This window comes from Solanum lycopersicum, chromosome 9 (assembly GCF_036512215.1).
Source record: "Solanum lycopersicum chromosome 9, SLM_r2.1".
Lineage (NCBI taxonomy): Eukaryota > Viridiplantae > Streptophyta > Magnoliopsida > Solanales > Solanaceae > Solanum > Solanum lycopersicum.
In genome coordinates this window covers 16,012,124-16,036,782 of record NC_090808.1, presented here as the reverse complement: position 1 = coordinate 16,036,782, position 24,659 = coordinate 16,012,124, and the positions used below count along the sequence as shown (strand labels likewise).

Sequence of the window (24,659 nt, the reverse complement as noted above, 5' to 3'; positions counted from 1 at the left end):
ATTCAGTGAAGAGGTTTGTGACGGTTCGTCGTACCTACGACGGTCCATTCTGCAGTTTCGTCGTGAAGTTCAGAGAGTTGGCCCCAGTACCCAGATTTCAGAGTTGAAGTGTTTTGAAACGAAGAAGCTTGACGGACTGTAGTGCCTATGACGGTCCGTCGCGTGATCCGTCAACCCGGTCAGTTTTTATCACAAATGATTCTACTTCTCGAAATGACTAAACATGTCGTTACAATAGATACCAATTTACCCATCGTTAGTCCCCGAAAGATTACAAGAAGAAAAACAAGGGTGAGAAAGAGTACCTGGATCTGTAAAAAGATGTGGATATCTTTCTTGCATATCAGCCTTCTTCTCCTAAGTGGACTCCTCAACTGGCCGATTCTTCCACTGAACTTTGATGGATGCAATCTCCCTTGATCTCAACTTGCGGACTTCTCTATCTAAAATAGCAACAGACTCCTCCTCATAAGATAAATTCTCATCAAGAAGAACTGAATCCCAATGAATAATGTAGTTTCCATCCCCATGGTATATTTTCAGCATAGACACATGAAATACCGGGTGCACTCCTGAGAGTCCTGGAGGCAATGCCAATTCATAAGCCACCTCCCCACGCGCTTCAGAACTTCAAATGGACCAATATACCGTGGACTAAGCTTACCTCGCTTACCAAACCGCATCACTCCTTTCATGGGCGAAACCTTCAGCAAGACTTGCTCACCCTCCATAAAATCCAAGTCTCTAACCTTTCGATCTGCATACTCCTTCTGCCTACTCTGAGCTACTAAAAGTTTTTCTTGAATAAATTTCACTTTCTCTAATGATTCCCTCTGAAGGTCAGTACCCCAAGGTCTAACCTCAAATGCATCAAACCACCCAATGGGAGACCTACATCTTCTCCCATACAATGCCTCGTATGGGGCCATATCAATACTTGAGTGATAGCTATTATTGTATGAAAACTACGCTAAGGTTAAGAAGTTATGCCAATGACCACCAAATTCTATCACACATGCACGAAGCATATCTTCCAACACTTGAATCGTTCGCTCAGATTGACCATCGGTATGAGGGTGAAATGCAATACTAATATCCAACCTAGTACCTAATTCTGCATGCAATGTTCTCCAAAACTTAGAAGTAAATTGCGTACCTCTATCTGATATGATGGATAGTGGAACTCCATGCAATCGAACAATTTCTGAGATATAAAGTTTGGCTAACTTCTCTGCATTGTAAGTCACTTTGACCGGAATGAAGTGAGCAGACTTAGTTAATCTGTTGACAATTACCCAAATAGAATCAAACTTACCCAATGTCTTTGGAAGACCAACCACAAAATCCATTGCAATTCTTTCTCATTTCCATTCAGGAATGGGCATTTTTTGAAGTGTTCCTCCGGGCCTCTGGTGTTCATATTTTACCTGCTGATAATTCGGGCATTGGACCACAAAATCAACAATGTCACGCTTTATCCCACTCCACCAAAAATGTTGCTTTAGGTTACGATACATCTTGGTTGCACCAGGATGTATAGAATACCTTGAACTATGAGCCTCTGTATGAATAGTGTGAATCAAATCATCAACACGGGGCACACATACCCTTCCCTTAATTCTCAAAACGCCTTCAATATCAATTATTGCCTCTTTAGCCTCTCCTCGTAACACCATATCCCGAATTCGACTCAACTTCTCATCAGCAAATTGCCTTCCCTTAATCTTGTCAATAAAAGAAGATCTTGCCTCCACACAGGCAAAAAGTCCTCCTTTCTCAAGTACTTCCAGCCTCATGAGGTCATTAGCCAAAGTCTGAACCTCTCTAGCCAATGGGTGTCTAGAAATCTGTAGGTAGTCTAGACTTCCCATGCTCCTTGCTTTTCTACTTAAAGCATCTGCCACAACATTAGCTTTTCCTGGGTGATACAAGATAGTAATATCATAGTCCTTTAGTAGTTCCATCCACCTTCTCTGCCTCAAATTCAAATCTTTCTGAGTAAAGACATACTGTAAACTACAATGATCTGTATAGACTTCACACTTGACCCCGTATAGATAATGTCTCCATTGCTTTAATGCAAACACAACTGCAGCCAACTCCAAATCATGGGTCAGATAGTTACGTTCATGCACCTTTAATTGCCTCGAAGCATAAGCAATTACATTCCTCTCCTGCATTAGCACTGCACCCAAACCAGAATAAGATGCATCACAGTAAACAATGAAATTCTGACCTTCCACTAGCAAGGTAAGAATTGGTGCAGTAGTCAACAAGGTCTTGAGGTTCTGGAAGCTTTCTTCACATTCGTGAGACCATACAAATGGAACATTCTGCTTATTCAAATTTGTCAGTTGGGATGCAACAGAAGAAAAGCCCTTGACAAATCGACGATAGTATCTAGCTAAACCCACAAAGCTCCTTACCTCTGTAACATTAGTAGGTCTTACCCAACTCTTCACTGCTTCAATCTTAGAAGGATCCACCATCACTCCATCCTTAGAAACCACGTGCCCCAAGAAGGACACTGAATCTAGCCAAAACTCACACTTGGAGAATTTGGCATAAAGCCTTTTCTCCCTTAACAATTCTAATAAAATTTTCAAATGCTCCTCATTTTCTTTCCTGCTCTTTGAGTATACCAGTATATCATCAATAAATACAATAACAAAGAGGTCTAGATATGGCTTAAAAATCCCATTCATCAGGCTCATGAAAGCAGCAGGGGCATTCGTAAGCCCAAAAGACATTACTAAGAATTCATAATGCACATACCTGGTTCGAAAAGCAGTCTTTGGCACATCTGCTACCCGTATTTTCAATTGATGATAACCAGATCTCAAATCGATTTTTGAGAAGGTACAAGCACCTTGTAACTGATCGAACAAATCATCAATGCGAGGAAGAGGATACTTGTTCTTAATAGTTACCTTATTTAGTTGCCTGTAGTCTATGCACATCCGAAAACTCCCATCCTTCTTCTTCACTAATAAGACAGGAGCACCCCAAGGGGATGCACTTGGTCTAATAAAACCTTTACCCAACAACTCCTGAAGTTGGGCCTTTAACTCCCTTAACTCAGCTGGAGCCATTCTATAAGGGGTATGGAAATGGGGCGAGTACCCGGCTCCAGATCGATACAAAAATTAATATCCCTATCCGGTGGCATACCAGGAAGGTCTGCAGGAAACACATCCAGAAACTCACGGACTATCGAGACAGACTCAATCGAAGGTACTTGAAAAGTCTCATCCCTGAGATGTGCCAAGAAAGCTAAGCAACCCTTACTAACCATTCTCTTAGCACGAAGAAAGGAGATGATATGAACTGGAGTGGAAATGTAGTCACCCTCTCACACTAGCGGATATGTCCCAGGCTTGGCTAATGTCACAGTTTTAGCATTACAATCTAAGATTGCAAAATTTGGAGAAAGCCAAGTCATACCCAGAATTACATCGAAATCAATCATCTCTAAAATAATCAAATCTACATGAGTATTGCTCCCCACAAAAGTCACAAGACGAGACCTATACACCTTCTCAACTATCACAGACTCATCCACAGGAGTAGAGACACGAATAGGCATGCCAAGCAAATCACAACATAAATCAAGACCAGTAGCAAATGAGGAAGATACATACGAAAATGTGGATCCAGGATCAAATAATACAGAAGCCATACAATCACAGACCAAAAGATTACCTGTGATAACAACATCAAATGTCTCTGCTTCAGATCTCCCGGGGAAAGCATAACAATGGGCCCTATCACCTATCTGCCCGTTGCCCCTACCCTGTTGCACTGCAGTAGCTCCAGCTTGCCCGCCACCCCGGTTGATTGGGTGACCACCATTACCTTGGCCACCACGTCCTCCAGAATGGCGACCTCTCCCATGAGCACCTCTACCTCTAACTATTGGGGGTCTGTAACACTGTTTTGGACAATACCTCCTAATATGTCCAGTCTCCTCACATCCATAACAATCTCTGGAGTCAAGGATAGGTCTCTGTGAGAATGACGAAATCTGGGGATAACCTCCAAAACTTAGAGAAATGTTGACCTGTCTGCGATGGACCCCTAACTATAGCCTGTAGTGAAGACTGAATAAGTTGGGCTGGGTAACCTCCTGAACTTTGCCCTCTGGAGTAAGAACCACTAAACTCACCTCCCGTACGGAACTTCTTACGACGCCATGGTAAAGTTGTCTTGCTTCACCCCCTCCACCTCTATCACAAAGTCAACCACTTCCTGAAAGGAATTTGCTGCAGCAGCTACCTGTAAGGCTGGGATCTGCAAATCTGACCTCAATCCTTTCACAAAGCGGCGAATCCGCTCTTGTGGAATGAAGCAAAGCTGGGTGGCATACCTGGATAGTGCACGAAATTTAGCCTCATAAGCAGTAATAGACATCCTGCCTTGCGCTAGACTCAGGAACTCATCTCTCCTCTTGTCCCTCAAAGTCCGAGGTATATACTTCTCCATAAATAAGCTAGAGAATGATGCCCAAGTCATAGGTGGTGTCTGTGCTAGTTAACACTCCACATACGACCGCCACCACATTTTGGCATTTCCCTAAAACTGATAGGTCACAAACTCAACACCGAGTTGTTCTACTATGTCCATCTTATGTAGCAGCTCATGACAATCAACCAGAAAATCATAGGCATCCTCAGATTCAGCACCCTTGAAGACTGGAGGTTTCAATTTCAAGAATTTAGTGAAAAGTTCATGCTGATCACTCGTCATTATAGGCCTTGTAGTCAATCGAGGAAACGTGCTTACTTCCAATGAGGCATCCATGTAGGGAGCCACAGTAGCGGCATGTTATACTCCCGGAACCTGAGGTGCTGGTACAGGAAGCACTGGAGGTGTCAGGCCCGATTAGATAACCCGCTAAGGTAAGTAAGAACCTGGTTGATCATCTCTGGGATAGGTTGGGGTAGTAATTCCTCATCTTGTACCTGTTCATTTTCCCCTTCCTCACCCTCTCTTACTACCTCATCAGTTGGTGGAGGAGTCACCGCCCTATTACTAGCTGGACCAGGTGTTTGTCCTCTACCTCTAGAGATCGTCCTCCTGCGACCTCTACCACGGCCTCTTGCCACTGCTCCTCCTCGAGCTATAGCCCCAATGGTTGGCTTAAGACGAAACCTGTCTTGCCGGTGCTGGTGTTGGCACAGTTGTTGCTCTAGTTCTAACCATCTGCGAAATAGAGTGAGGATGTCAGATACCAATTTGTATCACCTAGATACCAATTTGATCCAAGTAATAGCACGAAAGAAGGAAAGAATGAAATCTTCCTAAGTTCCTATAGCCTCTCAAAAAAAAGTAAGGGCGTCCCCCTACCGTTTCTTAAGACTCTACTAGACTCGTTCTTGTGTAATGAGACCAACGAACCTAACTCTCTGATACCAAGATTGTCACGACCCAAAACGATCCGCGAGTGGCACCCACACTTATCCTCCTATGTGAGCGAACCAATAAATCTAAACCCCAACATTTAGCAATATGTCAACCATAGTGAACAAAATATAATGCGCAAGACTCAAAACTCATTAACGAAAATCAGTTATATAAAATTTCTAAAGTTAATACTTATTATTCCAAAAACTAGAAGTCATCACATCAAGAACATCTATCCTCAAATTTCTAAATCTAAGAGTATTTAAGAAGCTAAAATAAGTAAAAGAATGGTCCATGTCCGAACTTCAAGATATCAAGACGTGAAGGAGAGAATCCAGCACGAGCTAGGAACAATAGCTCACCCTGAATTCTGATATGCTGGAGACTGGCTAGAGTTGAGGGCGAGTCCAAATCGATGAAGCACTTGCTGCACTCCACAAAATAACAAAGAAGAAAATACAAGTAGGGGTCAGTACAAGGAACAAGTACGGAGTAGGTATCATCGGCCAACTCAGAATAGAAAGCAATATATACTGAATAATAATGTAAATTCAACCACAATACTTAACAGGTGACAAAAACAAGTACAAGAACCATTGGCAACAACACCAAGCACACCTATGAGGACTGAAGCCTCCACACCATACTCATTTGGGAAAATAGTTTCTTTGAATTGAGTATAATAACATAATTCAAGATTACTTCTCTTTATTATTATCGTGTCGGAACGTGACACTCCGATCCCCTAATACTACGTGTTGGAACGTGACACTCTGATCCCCTAATACTACGTGTCGGAACGTGACACCCGATCCCTTAATTCTACCTGTCGGAACGTGACACTCCGATCCCCTGATTCTACATGTCGGAACGTGACACCCGATCCATTTATCTCATTATTTTAGTTCATCAAGCCTTGTTTATGCCAAGGCATCATCTTAATAGAGAGGAATTAAGATTCAACAGTCTCATCGTTCTAATCCATCACAATTACATAATCACAACATACCAACACACAATCAAACATATAGAAGACTTTACAATACTACCCAACACATATCGATCGCTATTTAGAGTTTATCTATCATATAGAAACAAACCATAACCCACCTCCACCGAAGAATTGTGATCAAGCAAGCTACTACTCAATGCCTTTCGTTTCCTCTTCGCTTCTTTCTTTTCTCGCTCGTTCTCCCTCTCTCTGTTCTTTTTATTTTTCCTTCTCCAGATTCTTTTTCTTTTACCCTAATTATCATATAATCAAGTATAAAAGATGATAAAAGTAACCCACTATTTATTTCCTTATTAACTTCTTTAACCCCCAAGTAAATAAATTATTAAATTTACCCCACTAATTTCATACTTATAATCATGAATAGTCCAAAACACCCCTTAAAAACTTTTAGCAGAATTCCGAACTAGTTGGGGTTACGCAACTTGTGACGGCCCGTCGTATCTGCGACGGTCCGTCCTGCAGGTCCGTCACAAAGTTCAGAGAGTCAAATTCAGTGAAGAGGTTTGTGACGGTCCGTCGTACCTACGACGGTCCGTGCTGCAGTTCCGTCGTGAAGTTCAGAGAGTTGGCCCCAGTACCCAGATTTCAGAGTTGAAGTGTTTTGAAACGAAGAAGCTTGACGGACCGTTGTGCCTATGACGGTCCGTCGCGTGATCCGTCGACCCAGTCAGTTTTTATCACAAATGATTCTACTGCTCGAAATGACTAAACAGGTCGTTAAAGCTTCTTAGTAGTGTGTGTAAGTTGCAATATGCTCCTTCACATATTTATAGTAGTTTGAGTCCACCTAATTGTCCAATTTATAATGTGTAAATTTTGGTTTTTTAATACTTTGTTTGTCATTTTTGTAATTTTTTTAAAAATAATAAAGTGCATATCAATTATTGCAAACTTCCTTGATTGGATTTTGTATACCAAGATATTTTCTTTAAAGCTTTCAAGTGTGTTTGGCACAAAGTAAAACACTTCTAAAATATTCATGCTTGATAGGTTACATTTTTTAAAAATATTTTTCTCTAGAAAACAAATTCCTTAAAAAGTTTTAAGAAGTAAATTTTTCAATAAGAGTAAAAAATAAAGTTTCATAAATAATGTTCCACAATTATTATACGCGTATATCCCCATTCGGATTTCTATCCTCCTTATTCCCACTGCAATAATATTTTGTTCTTACTCCTTGATGATCGAACATCAAAAAATATATAAGGAATTTCATTTTATGATGACAATTTCATGGCTAATTAATTTTTTTAGTGTGTGTAATTCATGTTTTTTTTAAAAAAAATGTAGCTGAAATAGTCTCAAGCCAACTCGTTTATTCATATTTTCACATATAGAATTGTTGTTTTGCTCTCATATTTTCAACACTTATATTTGTCACAACTCAAACCTTAATTTCAAACATTATTTGGAGTGGAAGATAGGAGTACTAATTAAGGAAACTTCACTTTTCAATTTACTTGAGTTACTTTGTATTCCATCTATTAGTTTTTCTTCAATTTATTCACATTAGTATATTAAAAAAATAATATATCCTTTTACTAATTTTTATTCTTATTAGTAAGTAACTATTTCTTAAAATTAATTAGAGAACTAATATATTTTATTTCAAAAATTCTAATATACCTAAAATATTATTTCAGTATGCACTCCTGGACAGGGAAGGAAAAGTTCGAGCCCAGCTCGTAAAAAGACCTTTGCTAAAAGGAGAATTGAAGTATTTAACTCATTGATCATACAAATCATTTGGGATGTCCAATTCAATTCGTAACATTTTACGTATCAATAATAAATAGAAGCTTAGTTTGTTTAAAATAAAAATAAAATATTGTAAGTACACTCTCTTTGCACAAATTTAATTTCACTTGACCAAGTCAATCACTGTTTTTTATCTTTAAAAAAATTCCCAACTGTGGTTACCTTTATTTAGTCAACATGTTGCTCAAGCAGTGGTATTTTATTTTTGTTATAAATAATTTGTATTATAGTGAATATCTAATTATGAGGAGTCCTTGTAGGTTATGGTTAGGAATTCTACTTGGGAACCAAGTAAAGTTTTCCCTATAAATAAAGGGTTTTCTTTCATTGTAAAGAAGATTTGTGAAAGATCAATGACCTGAATATACTTCAAAATGAATTAGAAATCTTTCTCTTCTCCCTACTTTATTCGTCTTCGAATTTCATATAATTTCATAACACGTTATCAGTATGATTGTTCTATTCTTAAAAAATTATGAAGAAGACGGAAAAACTGCAAAAGAGATGTTGCATAAGTTATGCAATAAGGTTCTTGTATTTTCAAGGTATGATTTATCTTTATGTTATAATTATTTATATAACAGATCTCGAGGTACTATCTAAAGTAAATATTTGAAGAGACTTGTCGACTTTCTATACGTTTAATTTTAACCGATTAGGAAGAGAATTCCTGAATTTATTTTAATAATTCAATAAGCACAATTTAGTGAAAAATATATTTTCAATCTCTACATGAGGTACGTGATCTATTAAACTATATCCATTAACTGCTAGTGTTGATTATAAGAAATCATTAGTCTCAGTTTTGTGTTTAATTATAATATATAATCATATAAATGATCATCAAAAGTGATAAAATTGCAATTATTTTCAAAGGCTTGAGGTTGAGCCTCATTGTGGGTAAGACAATGAATTTAAGTTATACCTCACCAAAAGAATAAGACGATGTGTTTACGTCCAATAGCACCTAGAGGGTAAGACATCAGAAGTCTTAATGCTTTGTGATGAAAGATGTTGTATTCATGTCCCTCATTGATTTATGGAATAAGACGTTGGGTTTGAGTCTCAATGCACCATATTGATGATATTATGATGACTAAGGGAAATAATGAGTTTTTGATAAAATTAGTCATCAAATATATCTCGTTGAAGCATATTCATTTCCCAAAGTGAATGTAGCAGTGCATAAATGTCTAAAAGAAGACAATTGATTAAATGATGAAAATAAATATGGAATGAGGTACTAAGTTATCAAAATTTGATGTACTTAGATGATTCTGTTCCATTCATGAAGAATGAGAACCTTTGATAAATGGTAAAAGTTCAGATCCGTTCTTTAGAGTGAATGAGGTGCTAAGCCAGCATGCTAGACGTGAATTTTTTTGTACTGCTTGTTAACAAGGTAAGTTAATTGTGAGACCACCATAACAAAAGTTGAGCTTGAATTCTCTGAGTTCTAGGAACATATACAGATATATGTGAATCTAGTCATCCACTTAGTGGATTGTTTAGATATTTAATGGTCCTAATAAATGTTTCTTCTATATGGTCTCATGTGTGCCTATTGTTATCTCGCAACTTGATGTTTGCAAAAATATTGGCACAAATAATATGTTACATGCACAATTTTCTTCAGATTAGTTCGTTCAATGATGGGATCACGACTCACCTATAGGGTAATGTAATTGAGAAGAAATAAATCTGAAATTACTGTTGGATTAATAAAATTGAAATTTACTCATATAATAATAAATTAGAAATTTTTTAAAGCAGAAGGCACATGGCGTAGTAAACATGGAGTATACAAGTACTAATAATTTTATTAGTTGGCATGAATAATTTGATCATTCCAAAGATATGCATACTGAGTAATGGACATACATTGAAAAACTAGAAGATTCTTCAAGAATTCTTTTGTTGTTGTTCTGACAAGTTGATTGGATCAACTAATGTTGAGATTAAATCTCTGAATTCTAAAAAGTATGAAAGGTGAATATTTGTCCGTTCACCTATCATGTGACATGAAAAAAAGATGCATCTATAAGATAATCACATGTTTGTTTGTTGTCAACCAGTAGATTGACATTCACAAAATTATTTGTGCAAAAATAATTGAGTCAAGAGCACAATTTTAGAATATGTAATCAAAGACATTTTATCTTGATAATATTGATAAATACTCAAGTTGTCGTGACATTAAATGTCAGAGATAGTGAAATCATTGTTTGTAAAAATAAAGCTCCATGTGTTGATTTGAAATATTATACCACATACAAAAGTAATTGTACGCATCGAACCAATAAATTATGATCAGATTCTCTTTCAATTGATTTATGGTCAACGACCAAATATTTTTCATCTGGTTATTTTGGTATGTAGCATATAATCAATGAATATACAATGATGCACAAAGATAGATTCTTCAAATAATTGAGATATATGTTAGTTTGTCTAACATAAGGGGGAGACTAGAAGCAACTGAAGAGTTGTAAATACTCTTATTGAATGTCCCTTAAGGATAGAGTCTACGACATGCATGAGCATGATAGACTAATTAATTCTAAATAAAATAATCCTTGAAAAAGGGGTAGGATCAAAGACTCAAAATGATCATAATAAGAAGATAATGTGCTCTTGGGGAACCTACGACATAACACTTTATGAAACCTCATGAGAGGGATAGCTACCTAAAAATAATGAAGTGATGAGATCTCAATAAGTTATCGCGTATTGTGAATCAATGCAAAATGATATATCGTTGACGGTATCTTTAACCCTGAAAAGAAGATTCCTAAAAGGAGATAGAAGAAAGCATATTTCGTCAAGGTTTTTCTACATCATGGGCTCCAAAGAATGGTGATATCAACATTCAAGAGGTCTATTCAAGTAATATTATTGTTGATTTATTCACCAACTCTCTACCAACTACAACTTTCAAGAAGATGGTGCACAAGCTTGGAAAATAAAGATTCTAGTCTCTGAATTGATGTTGTCATTAGGGGGAGTTAATACGCGATGTACTCTTTTTTCCTAACAAGGTTTTGTCCCACTGGGTTTTATCTAGTAAGGTTTTCACGAAGCACATAATCTACCGACATTCAAGGGGAGAGTGTTATAAACAATTTGTATTATAGTGAATGTCTAATTATGTAAAGTCCTTGTAGGATATGGTTAGAAATCTTACTTGGGGACTAAGTAAAGTTTTCCCTATAAATAAAGGGTTTTCTTTCATTGTAAAGAAGATTTGTGAAAGATCAATGAATTCTGAATATACTTCAAGATGAATAAGAAATCTTCCTTATCTCCCTACTTTATTCGTCTTCTAATTTCATATAGTTTCATAACAATTTTGGTTTTTTAGTTAAAATTGTTGTAAAGTTCATTTCACTACTTCCACGTGATCTTATCCGACTTTTATCCCCTTCAAGTAATAGTTAACATTAAAGGTTACAAGAGTGTTTACGATAATTATTGGTTTTTTTTTAGTGGGTTCGTAAAAAGGATGAGTTGAAATATTTTTAATGGATTGAAATGATTTTCAATAGTTTTTAATCAAGTATTTCATTTTAAATAGTCGATATAATAATTATTATTTTTTTTGCATAATTCAAAATTTAAAATAACGTAAAATAATCTAAATAGTTAAACAATTTAAAATATAAAATTTAAATTCATTTAATTTAAAAAACCTTATTTTGCTAATAAGTACTGCAATAACTAAAAAGAAGCTGCAACACTCCTCCTTTGTTTTTGTTAATGCAATTGAAAAAATGTCCATTCTAAATTTCTGCTTTGATTGAATATTGGATTTATTCATTATTTTTTGAACTTGCAAATTTTTTTTTATTATTTTTATAATTTTGTGCGTAGAAAATAATGTCTTGTAGAGTTTTTTTTTATTAAAAAATGTTTTTATTTGGATAATTATATGTATAGCAAATTGTTGTTATAAGTGTTTTCTTTTTCCATCACAATAGCACATATGTCATAGATTATAAAATATGATTTCATTTTCAAGAAAAAAAGTTGAAAGAGAGAGAAAGGGGGGCGGGGCGGGGCGGAGAGAAGTGAGTGTAGAGAGTAAACGATCAACTTTTTGGTTTATATTTAATTTACTATGAAATCCAAAATCATATCAATCATATGGGTTAATATATTAAGTAATTTTCAATTATTCTAACATAGAACGGTCTAAAATGTCATTAGTACATGACATTTGGTACATTATACCTTCATTCATTTTATGAGTGTGGATCGTTAAACATAAAGATATTGTTTAGCCAAAAAATTGACATCAAGGATATTTGAGAATCAAAAAATGAATAGAAAATAGTTTTATATCAATTGAAATAATTAAAGTGATTTTAAATCATTTTCCGCTTTTAATATTAAGAAAAGAAATCACATGCCCAATCAAATTAAATTGGATTGAATAATCATTGTAGTAATACATACTGATCAAGTAGTAATACATACTGATCAAGCAAGTCAATCTCAATGTCAAGTAGATCAATAACACGTATTATTTTTCAAGTAGATCAATAACAAGTCAATCTCAAATGTAAGCATCAAAATGTATCAAATCACAATAATCAATTTCTTGCTGAAATCATTTTCCTACGGCACAATATCACTTGACGAAACTATTTTTCATTAGTTCTATATCAAATCACTAGACATAACCATTTTCCATCGACTTTATACCATTTCATGACTAGCTGAAACAATTTTTCATCGAATTTATATAATTTTACTAGCTGGAACCATTTCTCATCGGGTTTATATCATTTCACTAATCAGAACCATTTTTCATCGGCTTTATATCACTATTCAAAACTACTTTTCATTGGCTTTATATCACATGTCTCATCGCTCTGGACTACAATCAATGCACACAACCAAGTTCAAACCATAAGGAGCGGACAACAATTCAAGTGATTTAAGTCCACAATCATGCTACCCAAGAATTTCCATCAATCAATCAATAAAGATAACAACAAGACAATTATGATAGTCTTTTCATTACAATAACTTTTTATTCATTAAAATTTATCAAGTGGAACATTTAACTCTCCACCGCATTCTCATTATTACAACACACACAATGAAGTGAGTACACAAATTATACTAGAATAAAAAGTTTGGGAGATCACTTGTCTTAATTCAACCAATTACATACTCCAAGACTCGAGTCTTTCCCTTTCAATCCGTACCGACCAAAATAACACAGTCTACATCAATCAAGTATTTACAATAAACTTTTGAAAAACTCATGTACTTGAAAAATGGGTCAATCAACAAAAAATAATATCAAAAATGAGGTTTAAATTAGAAATCAGTACTTAAAATGTTGCTCTAGGCCATAAGGCTTTATTGGTGAAAATCATTTCGAAATAAGACTTAAAATCAGTTCACAAGTCCATTTTAGTTAAAAACTTGAGTTTTGGAATAATCTTGTCATTTTTGCAAATTGAAACCCCAAATTTTGATGTTAAACTCATAAATAATCAAAGGAAAATGAAGTTTTAGGGTCACAAAAGTTCACCCAAATGATTTAGCGCAAGAAATCTCTTCAATATCACCTCAAAGAATTTACCAAGCACAAAAATAAAAAAATAGGGTTGAAACTCCAAAATTGCAGGAAAAAACCCTCTTTTATGTTCCTTTTAGGACCATGGGTTGACTTAAGTGAACCACACAAAAAGTTGGGGTATCGCTTTTGCGAATTAGCCTCCACTTAAGCAACTATCGCTAAAAGGACCCTAATCGCTTAAGCGATGCCTTTTCAAAAGGTTTGTCACGATTGAGGAGCACCCCTAAGGCGTAACTGGTGTCGTCGTCCTTGGAGAGGACTAAGAGCAGCCTCTTAGCATTCATCATTACATTTCATAGGTTAAAAATGAGAAAAAATTAAAAAATTTCATACATATTTATATAGGTTTACATAGACCTCTCGCATAATACATAGGGAGTTTACCGAACTCCTCGTATATAAAGCATACATAGGTTTCTCATTTAAACAACTAAGATACTTAGAATTAGTATAATAATTCATCTCATACTGAACCATCTAAATGAGTACAAATGTTGGACATAGCCAATACAAAGTCAATATGCCATTAGCTTACATCAATATTCAAATGATAAAGGAATAAACAATGTCTTTAAGACAATACAACTTAAAAGATAGAGCATAGAAAAGGTAACATCCTCGAATATGAGGACCTACCAACACTTGGAGAAAAGAGTCCAAGTCTTCTTCAATCGACCTCCTAAGAACTCAATGGCCGGAACCTATATATTTGTAAAAAACATAGAAATATGGGTTAGTACACCATTTGTATTAAGTATGGATATATGCACATAAAACCATTTGAAGACATTATGAAATGAACCATTTCATTAAAAACATGCAAATTCATTTTGAAAACCTTTATTCACATACAAGAGAGCATATACAAGACAAGGATCACAACAACATAAGACATGTTCATAAACAAGAACAATATCATCATAATGTCACATTAACGTTTCATGTTCAATAAGTCATGTCATCAATATACAAGACCCTTAAAAACAACCACATCCCAAGCCTACAAGTGCAATGCTCATGTGGAGTCTCATAACCCCACACAATCGAGTAAACAAGATAGGCCTCATAACATATATCATCATAGGTAGTCATCACCACATATAGCAATTTAGACCAACACCATGTTCATCAATGTAACCAACATCATATAAAGTCAACATTATACATTTCATGATATCATGATACATAATAACATAAGAACAACTACCTAGGACTTCCCTCAAGGCCATCTTGTGCAATGTATAAATAGAGTCCCATACCCCTACCTACACTAAGTCAAACCCCTTAAGTCACCCTACTTAGTGTTCACTTTATTACTTTATTTTACTTTCAGGAAAAATTACCATAAACCATAGACCACATGATCTAAATGTGGAATCCGGTGTCATGAAACCCTACACCGGAAGAAGGTGGTGTACTTGCCAAGGTAGAACCAAATATGAACATAGCACTATAGGTGGATCCACTAGCTAGTGTTCCTATGAGAGAAACATAGTTCAAGAACTAGGATACATGATTGAGGCCCTCTGTATGCACCGTTGCATTGTAATCTCTATTTCATGAGAATCATTGTGAACCTACCGTCCCACATTGGGAAGGGACATCTCTCATATCAAGTTCATTCGGCGCTAAGCTAAAGTTCCTTTTTGAAATGTATTTAAGCCTTTATTAATTGATTATATCTTAATGTAGGTCATAGGATACTAACCCCCTTTGTATAGCATATCATTTAGCTCATTAGGTATTGCATGAGAATGTCCTTTCATTGCAACCCTTCATTTGTAAGATTAACATACCTTCATCATCACATCATAGTAAGGAACATAAGTGATTCACAATCAACCTTATATCATCATACCTTAATCATAATCTCACAACCCATATAATCAATACATTTCAATTACATTCATTATACCGTGACCTATATAATATAATCAAATGTAATACTTCAATTAAATATCATCAAGTATAAGTCATCATAATTTATGTAAAAGATTCAAGATCATAAGGTCTTACCAATTCACCTTCATGAGTCTCCTTCAATGGTCTTATCATCAACCAACCATATTCACCGATCGATAGACTTAATAACATCATACAGTAGTAATTTATGCAAAAACAAAGTCAATTGTATCATCACTAACCAATTCAACATCAATCCATGACCTAGGGTTAGGGGAATAGGGTTCATCATGAATTCTTCAAAAGTTAGATTCAATCCCTAAAATATATGACCCTAGGCAGTCCGTAGATGAATTAGAATAGTTAAAACAAGTCTAAAAATCAATACATTTATCAATTCCCATCAATTCATAAGCAAGATCCTAGATTTGGCAAAATTGAGGAAAAGGAAATGATTTGCACGAATTACCATTAATCAAAATCAATAACTCAACAATCTACACTTAATTAGCCATGGGTAATCACAACTAGTCATAATCAATGATCAATTTCAAGTTTAGAAGAAAACCCATTTGTAGAAGAAAACTCTTTGAATTGAGTGATTTAGAAATAAAATTTGAAGGGACCTCTTAGGGAAAGCAAAACCAAGAATTAAGAATCCTTACCTTATAGAGAAATAATACACGAAATTCTAGTGAAATGCTAAAAAATTTGGTCTTCTTCTTCAAGCTTCTTTCTTCCTTCAATGAAGGATGAATAAAGAGAAATAGTGGAGAGAGGTAAGAACTTTTGGATTTTGATTTGGGTATTTGATTTGAGTGAGTGAATTTGAGGTAAAACTGATTGAAAATCAATATATAACCCTCCCATGAAATTCACAAAAGACCCCTCATTTAAGTTGACCCTTTAATGAAGTCAAACTTGAATTTCAAGTTTCAAAATTTTTGTCGGGGAACAAGTTCGCGACGCGGAGCTGTTCCCACTAGATTTTATATATAAATTTTTGAACCAAAAGAGTCCTCTACGTTACCACGACGCAGACTGAGATTTTTGTTCCCTGTGGGACCAAGTCCGCGACGCAGAGGCACTTCACTATAGTGCATTTCCGCGCTGCCTTGGGCATCTTATTTGGCCAAGTTTGGGGTTCCTTAGTGGACGACTAGGGCAATCCTCGGGGGGTCGGACCTGGACGTTTTCACTCTATATACATTATTTTACATATTTAAAGTGATTTTACAAATTTTAGACTTCATACAACACCTCCAAACCTTCACGAAACCTAAGAACGTTTTACTAGTTCAATTTTACTAACTTCTGAACGTCTTGGACGTTTCTTTACGTTTTGACTCTAACACTTCCTAACTAGCTTAAGTACATTAAATTAGGCTTAGAAACAATGCTTTAAGTCTTAGTTAATCATATGAGGCTCTATACCAATTCATGAACTTTCGAAGTGTTACAAGGTTAGTCTCACTTTTTGCGAGCTGACTTTTGGTAAAAAGAAGGCCCTAATTAAATGCGAGGACTACAACACCAGAACATCAGCTAAATTGCACAAAATAATCAAAGGATACTCAAATTTTTCCAAAACCTCTCACATAAAAATTACATAAGCAAATCGATTATACTCGATGTTTTAAACTCAATGGGACCATTGAGATATGAAACTGAGGTCTACTTGGCCCGACATCTGTGAAAGCCACAAAAAACTAACACATCACGTAAAATGGCTAAAACAAGCTTGGTACCTCTCAAAAAATAGCCAAGACCTCACCTAGGCCTAAAAATTCTCGAATCTAATGGAACTCTTGGAGTTTCGATTCAAGCATTCAAACCCTGAATATTGATCTAAGTAAACCCAGAGACTAAATTTCCATAATTTTCCAACTTAAGATCTCAAATCCTCAAAAAGAGTCTGAATCTAAATGCCAAAACTCTCATAGATTAGATTCCATATTTTTGGGCTGATAAAATTGACATAATTCCATTTTGACACTCGAAACTCCAATAGACACCAAGAATCACTTTCTTAACAATATTAGCCTTTCAAACTCAAAGCGTAAAAGATAACTTTAAATTTAAAGTTCTGAATCAGCCTTTCAAAACTCATAAAGAAACAAATTGGGGTCAGTATCGAGGGGGACAAAATGTACGCTCATAAAACATTTCAAAAATGACCAACCGGGTCATTATAATAGTTTTCTTAGAAAGTCTTTCAACTTTATTTTGTAACCCAAAAATCACTGACCTATTGTTATTTCACCTAGAAAATTACTATATCAACTTAAGCCAAATCTTTTAGAAACAAAAAAGTACCAATTATTTCTATAAAATTATTCTCTCTCTCTCTCTCTCTCTCTCTCTCTCTCTCTCTCTCTATATATATATATATATATATATATATATATATATATATCCGATAAGTCCATCAAGGTGCTCACTAGTAGATCTAATTTTTTCTATTTGATTTTTTAAAAATAGAAACTTGTCATATATTATCTAAATACATATTTCATCTATCTTGTTGATTTTTTATCCTCTTCGTTTTCCCATCATTTTTTTCATTTTATTGTTGTTTCTAATATAGTTATTGCTCCTAGAAATGGATACCTTTTAAGGGTAAATACATTAAAAATAACAATAAAATTGAAGTGGAATTGACTTCTAGTTATTGGAACGACCCTTTTAGTCGTTTTATGAATTTTACCTTTTTTTCTGATTTAAATCATTTTAATAGTTTATATATAATTTATGATTTGTGAGAATAAGTATAGTTTTCAAATTTAATAAATGATTATATAATAATAATTAAATAAATAAAAATAAAAGAAGGGCAAAGTCCTATATGGTTGAAATTCAGAAACTGACAAAGGAACAAAAGAAAAGTACGCAGAAGGAAAAAAAAATAAAGAGAGGCATAAAATTTACATGTAGAAGAGAGGAGACGAAGAGATTTCTTTGAATTGGAAGTTCAACGAAAAGGGAAGACTCAAGTTCCTGAGTAAATTTATATTTGATTTAGGCAAGTGGATTTCTAAACCCCTGTTAAGTGTATGAAATTTGTGTATTTCCTTGTGGTATGTGTGTGGGAGTAATGAGACTTGGTGAAAGGTAAACTTTTCCATGTTGATTAATTCTAATAACGAAAAGAGATAAAAAGAAAAAGTCAATATGACTATTTGTTTGTGTGTGATGGGTGGAGAATGGTATGAGTACCGGTGTCATAAAGGCAAAGTTTATTATTATAGAATATGTCACTCCCCGAGCCTACACCATGGGCGGGACCGACACTCGGTGACCATTGCTGGCCTCGAGCAAACCCTTGACATGGCTTACTTAACTCAACGGAAGATAACAATCACACTTATAATGATAAAAGAACTTAATTAAACTGATTGGTAATACTATCTGGAATGTTTTAAAGGTTTAAATATTCAACTTGGCCAAAATGAAAAAACAAGTCTTAACATAAGATGAAAATGTAAAGACTATTGAACTACTAACTGTATAAAAAGCCTCTAAAATGATTAAGATGAATGTTGGGACAAGCTAGAATGCAATAAAAGATGTCTTACGGAATGAAAAAAGGCTCACCAACTGACTCTAGATGCTCAATTGGATAAAAAAATGTGCTAGATATAGATCCTCATTACATATGTCTGCATCACAATACAATGCAGGCCAACTGACATCACTATATTGAATGTACGAGTATGGAATATTAAACGACACTTAAGCTTGAAAAAGAGTAAAAAAGAACACTTACCTTGGCTTTGTTCAGCTCATGACTTACTAACTTTTATTCAATATATGCAATTTAAAGGTAAATGCAATATAAAGAAAAACTAACTAAAACGTGTTGTAAACTCTGAATGTATACAAGTATACAAATAATATCTGAGATATATGTAAAAATACAAATAATTGATGTGTATGAAAATACAATACATCTGTGGGAGCTTCTCTAAGCGACAACCATCTCTTAAGAGCTATAGTGATGATACATCGTTATTCGATCCACGCTGCCCGGCTATTCTAATCTTGCCAGAGTATAGGACCTGAACTGCCTAATGGATCCACTACTATACTGTGTAAAGGGTTCATCTAAAAAGTATGAACATTTTGTACTCATGATGGCTACATGGTATTCATAGATATTTGAGTTAATATGAACTCGCATATGCACATCGGTGCTCAATACTACTCCCAAAAGTATATTGGCTCTTATTTTTATAAAACATACCGCTCCTGTGGTTTGAGATTAGTGCTCAAAACTTAGCATTAAAAACACTCTTGGAAATCATAGTTTCCCTTCTTGCTTCATTTCATAAAGCTATTACTTCCTTGTGAAAATTAGCTCGGAGGCTCTTTACTTGTTTAAATGTGAAAATATTCTTACTTCTCTTTGGGATACTTAGTCCCCTTATACTCTTGAAGAAAGAAATTTCAACTTAACTATTTACTCTTTGCTCAACTTATAACTTGATCCTTAAAACAAAGTTAAAATGTTGTTTAAGACTCTAAAAATCTTTAAAAACCTACTTTGACTTGCTTTTTAACTTTTAGACTTGACTCTTAACTTCTTTGAGTTTGATCTTAACTTTTATTGAATTGAATTATGGATTAAAAGATAATGATCTCATTTTTATATATGGTTCATCATGTTTAGATGTACTTAGAGTATTGGAATCAACTCGGAATGATAAGTACATCATTTAGGAACTAGTACAAAAATATAGGGGAGATATGGGAAATCCAGGTGACCCTGGCGCTTTGAGAGGCATGAGGCACCAGTCTGACAGACAAACACTGTCCTCAGGCGCTCAGGTAGGCGCGGTGTGCCAGAGCCTGACCGACAGAGTCTTTTTTGAGGGGCTCTAGTAGGTGCAGCGCCCCAAGGTGTGTCAGACGGGTTTTACAAATTTTCTTCTTCGATTTTCAACTCTTAACCTCTCAAACTTCTATGGATGTTCCCCCAAACACTTAGGACCACTAATATCCTCATACACAATAGTTTAGACTCGTAAAAAAGCCCGGAAACACGAATCACAACCCACTAAAGGTAGACTACAATTCTACTAACAAGATTTCAACAATTGTGCATCAAGAACTTCAAGATTCTTCATTAAATCAATACAAAACATGTTGAATTAACCATATTGGTGTGTGGATGAACGAACCCACACAGAAAGATCTCACATACCTCGATAGGAATCACCCCCGACGAATTCCATTAGAATCTCTTAGCGTTCTTGGTGAAATCTTGTTCTTTTCTCCTTCTTCTCTTCTATTTTCTCCCAAAGAATAAGCGTAAAAAGTATTTTTTTCTTATCTGAAATAAAACTTTGTTTTACCCCAATTAAACCTTTTTAAAAAATTAGGAAATAATAGGGTAAAAAGACTACTTTAGCCTTACTAAAATCCGGATTGGACTTTCCTCAGTCCAACATCTCAACTTATGAAAAACATTATCTCCCTCATACGACATCGAAAATAAGAAAACTTGGCGCCGTTGGAAAGATATTACCAAGGGATTTTAGTACATATAAATAATTTATCCTAAATTCTTCTGATCTAGAAGTTATGGCCATGTGAAAATAACCAAAACTCACTTTCTAAACTTAGGAAATTTTTCAGATTTTTTCCTATACTTTCGAAAAATAACTATTGTTACTTTCTTTGTTTAATCCTAGATATTTAGGATTACGAGATGTTACAAAATCTCCCCCTTTGAAACATTCGTCCTCGAATGAGAACTCTTTCACTAAGCTAAGGATAATAGCATCATTTTAGCACTCAACTAACAAAAGTGAGTAATAACATGCTTACACATAGTTTCATAAAATGCTAAAAAGAGAATTTAGTACCTTAATATGTATTCTCTCCATATCTTCCTCGACTTACCAAGTTCAACAAATTATTTCCTCCAATGGACTTTGGCTAACGCAACTTTCTTAGTTCTCAACTTGCGAGCTTGACGATCTAAAATTTGGATTGAAACTTTTTCATAGGATAAGTTATCCTTAATCCCAACATTCTTAGTTGGTACAATCAATGAAGGATCACCAATAACTTCTTCAACATAGAAATATAGAATACTCGGTGAACCTCCACTAATTCTTGGGGTAGCTCAAACTCATAAGCTACATTGCCCACTCTCTTAGAGATTTTGTATAGACCAATATACCGGGTACTAAGTTTCTCCTTCTTACCAAACCTCATAATACCCTTCATGGGTGAAACTTTTGAATACGCCCAATCATCCACATCAAACTCGAACGACCTTCTCCTAACATCTGTGTAGGACTTTTGGTTACTCTATGTCGTTTTCATTTTCTCTTGAATCATTTTCTCCTTATCCATAGCTTGGTGAACTATACATAGTCCTATGAACCCTGCTTCACCAACTTCGAACCACCCAATAGAAGATCTACATCGTCTCTCATAAAGAACTTCATATGGAGCCATTTGGATGCTTGAATGGTAACTGTTGTTGTAAGCAAACTCAATGAGCGGTATGTGGTCATCCCAACTCCCTTAGAAATTGATCAAACAAGCTCTCAACATATCCTCCAAATTCTGGATAGTACGTTCTGCTTGTCCATCAATCTAATGATGAAAAGTAGTCCTTCAGTTCACCTTTGAACCTAAGCCTTTTTGGAAAGATTTTCAGAATTGTGAAGTAAATTGTGCACCTCTATCTGAAACAAGGGATATTGGAACTCCATAAATTCTCACCACCTCTTGAAGGTACAACTTAGAATAATCCTCGGCCGAATAGGTAGTCTTTACCAGCAAGAAATGGGTTGACTTTGTCATTCAATCGATAATCAACCAAGTAGAATCATATTGTCTGCCGGATCTTGGAAACCCTGCGATAAAGTCCATATTAATCATATTCCACTTTCACTCTGAAAGTTATATAGTCTGAGCCAAACCTCCAGGCTTTTGGTGATTTACTTTCACTTGTTGGCAACTTGGGCGCTTGGGAACCAACTCAACAATATATTTCTTCATGACTTCTCACCAATATACCTCCCTCAAATCGCGGTACATCTTGGTGGAACGCGGATGAATGGAATATCTAAAGTTATCAGCCTCCTCTAGGATCCTCTCTTGGAGTCCATTCACCTTAGGTACATATAATGTACCGTGGTACTTCAACACACCATCTCCCCCTTGTTCAAAAGTCAATACTCTTTTGTTATGGACAGCCGCCTTCAAATCAAGCAAAATGAGGTCTTGGTCTTGCTTCTATTTCACCTCTGACACTAGTGATGATTCAACCACATTAGTCACCTATATCCCTCCTTCTATGAAATCCATAAATTTGACTCCCAGACGTTCAAGTCTGTGCATATTTTTTGCTAATTCCCTCTTTTCTTCTTCAACATGGGTGATAATCCCCATGGATAACCTGCTTAAGGCATCAGCAACCACATTAGCCTTATCTGGGTGGTAAGAATACTCATGTCATAATTCTTGAGTAATTCTAACCATCTCCTGTGTTTGAGATTTATCTCCTTCTGAGTGAACACATATTGGAGGATCTTGTGATTAGTGAATATGTCAACATGAACACTATTTAGTGACTCCATATCTTCAAAGCAAACACTACTGCAGCCGATTCCAAGTCATGAGTTGGATAATTCTTCTCATGAACCTTAAATTGTTTAGAGGCATGAGCTATAATCTTGTCGTTCTCCCTTAACACACTACCCAAACCAAATCTCTATGAATCACATTACACCATGAAATCTTAAGTACCTTCTGGTAAGTTAAAAATCGGAGCGGTAGTCAATCTCTTTTTCAATTCCTGAAAACTTTTCTCACAAGCTTCAAATCATTGAAACTTGATTGTATTCTAAGTTATTTTGATCAAAGGAGACGAGATAGATAAAAACCCTTCAACAAATCTCCAATAATAACCAGTCAAACCCAAGAAATTCCTTATATCAGTTGGAGATGTGGGTCTTGGACAACTCTCAACTACTATAATCTTCTGGCTGTCAATTCTAATCCCATAACCAGAAACGATGTGGCCGAAGAATGCCATATACTTAAGCTAAAACTCACACTTGGAGAACTGGCATATAACTCCTTAGCTCTCAAAGTCTGAAGAACAATCCTGAGGTGACTAGCATGATCTTCTTGATTCCTTGAATCAACCAGTATGTCATCAATGAAAACTATAATAAACAGATCTAAATAAGGTTTGAATACTCTGTTCATAAGATCCATAAATGTTACATGTTTATTTGTCAAACAAAAGAACATAACCAGAAACTCATAGTGCCTGTATCTGGTTCTAAATGTTGTTTTTGGAATATCACATTCCCTATATTTCAGCTGATAATAGCCTGATTTAAGATTGATTTTCGAGAAGCAAGAAGCACCCTGAAGGTGATCGGAAAGATCATCTATCCTTGGGAGAGGATACATATTCTTGATGATCACCTTATTCAATTGGCGGTACTCTATACACATCCTGAGGGAACCATCTTTTTTCCTTACAAACAAGACGGGAGCGGCCCAAGGTGAGACATTTGGTCGAATAAAGCCTTTATCTAACAAATCTTCCAATTGTTTTTTAGCTCTTTCAACTATGCTAGTGCCATTCTGTATGGAGGAATAGAGATAGGGAGAGTATCTTGGTGGATTCATCCTCAAGAATTCCTGAATCCTCGAAGTGTCAACCTCTTTTTGTCGAGCTCCATTTTGTTGCCCCACTTGGTTGGTCAAACTTGACTCAACATCCGGATAGCTTCACTGAAGTAATCATTAGTAACCTCCCCTTGAAGTTGCACTTCAATAGCGTTGGGTAACTCCTATTCCCGAGATCTTACATTTCTCCTAGTTGGACGGCCTCTTGCTGCTCTTCGGGGAGACATTGTTATCTGAGACACTTGCAAGCTCAAATTAGAGAGATACTTTTAGATGTAAACTCTAACGAACAAAAAGAAATATGAAAGAGGTGAGATATTCCTC

At 35.5% G+C, this 24,659-nt stretch overlaps 1 protein-coding gene across 1 annotated transcript; it reads right to left on the bottom strand.

The window, feature by feature from the left end:
* Window positions 1-1,361: 1,361 nt before the first annotated feature.
* LOC138338392 (uncharacterized) lies at window positions 1,362-24,335 on the bottom strand. The gene is made up of 5 exons (XM_069289349.1): window positions 23,748-24,335; window positions 5,766-5,830; window positions 5,060-5,202; window positions 1,629-1,918; window positions 1,362-1,517 (listed from the first exon to the last, which is right to left on the bottom strand). The coding sequence occupies exons 1-5, from the start codon at window positions 24,333-24,335 to the stop codon at window positions 1,362-1,364; spliced, it is 1,242 nt and encodes a 413-aa protein (XP_069145450.1).
* Window positions 24,336-24,659: the final 324 nt, after the last annotated feature.

Bases quoted from the DNA above. Each gene is read 5' to 3' on its own strand.
- LOC138338392 (XM_069289349.1), bottom strand. From the start codon at position 24,335: ATGAATCCACCAAGATACTCTCCCTATCTCTATTCCTCCATACAGAAT. The intron at 5,203-5,765 runs GTGAGCTATTGT...TCTATTTCGCAG, and splicing joins CCAGCATATCAGAATTCAGG to ATGGTTAGAACTAGAGCAAC. The intron at 1,518-1,628 runs GTTTTGAGAATT...GGTGCAACCAAG, and splicing joins CAATAATTGATATTGAAGGC to ATGTATCGTAACCTAAAGCA.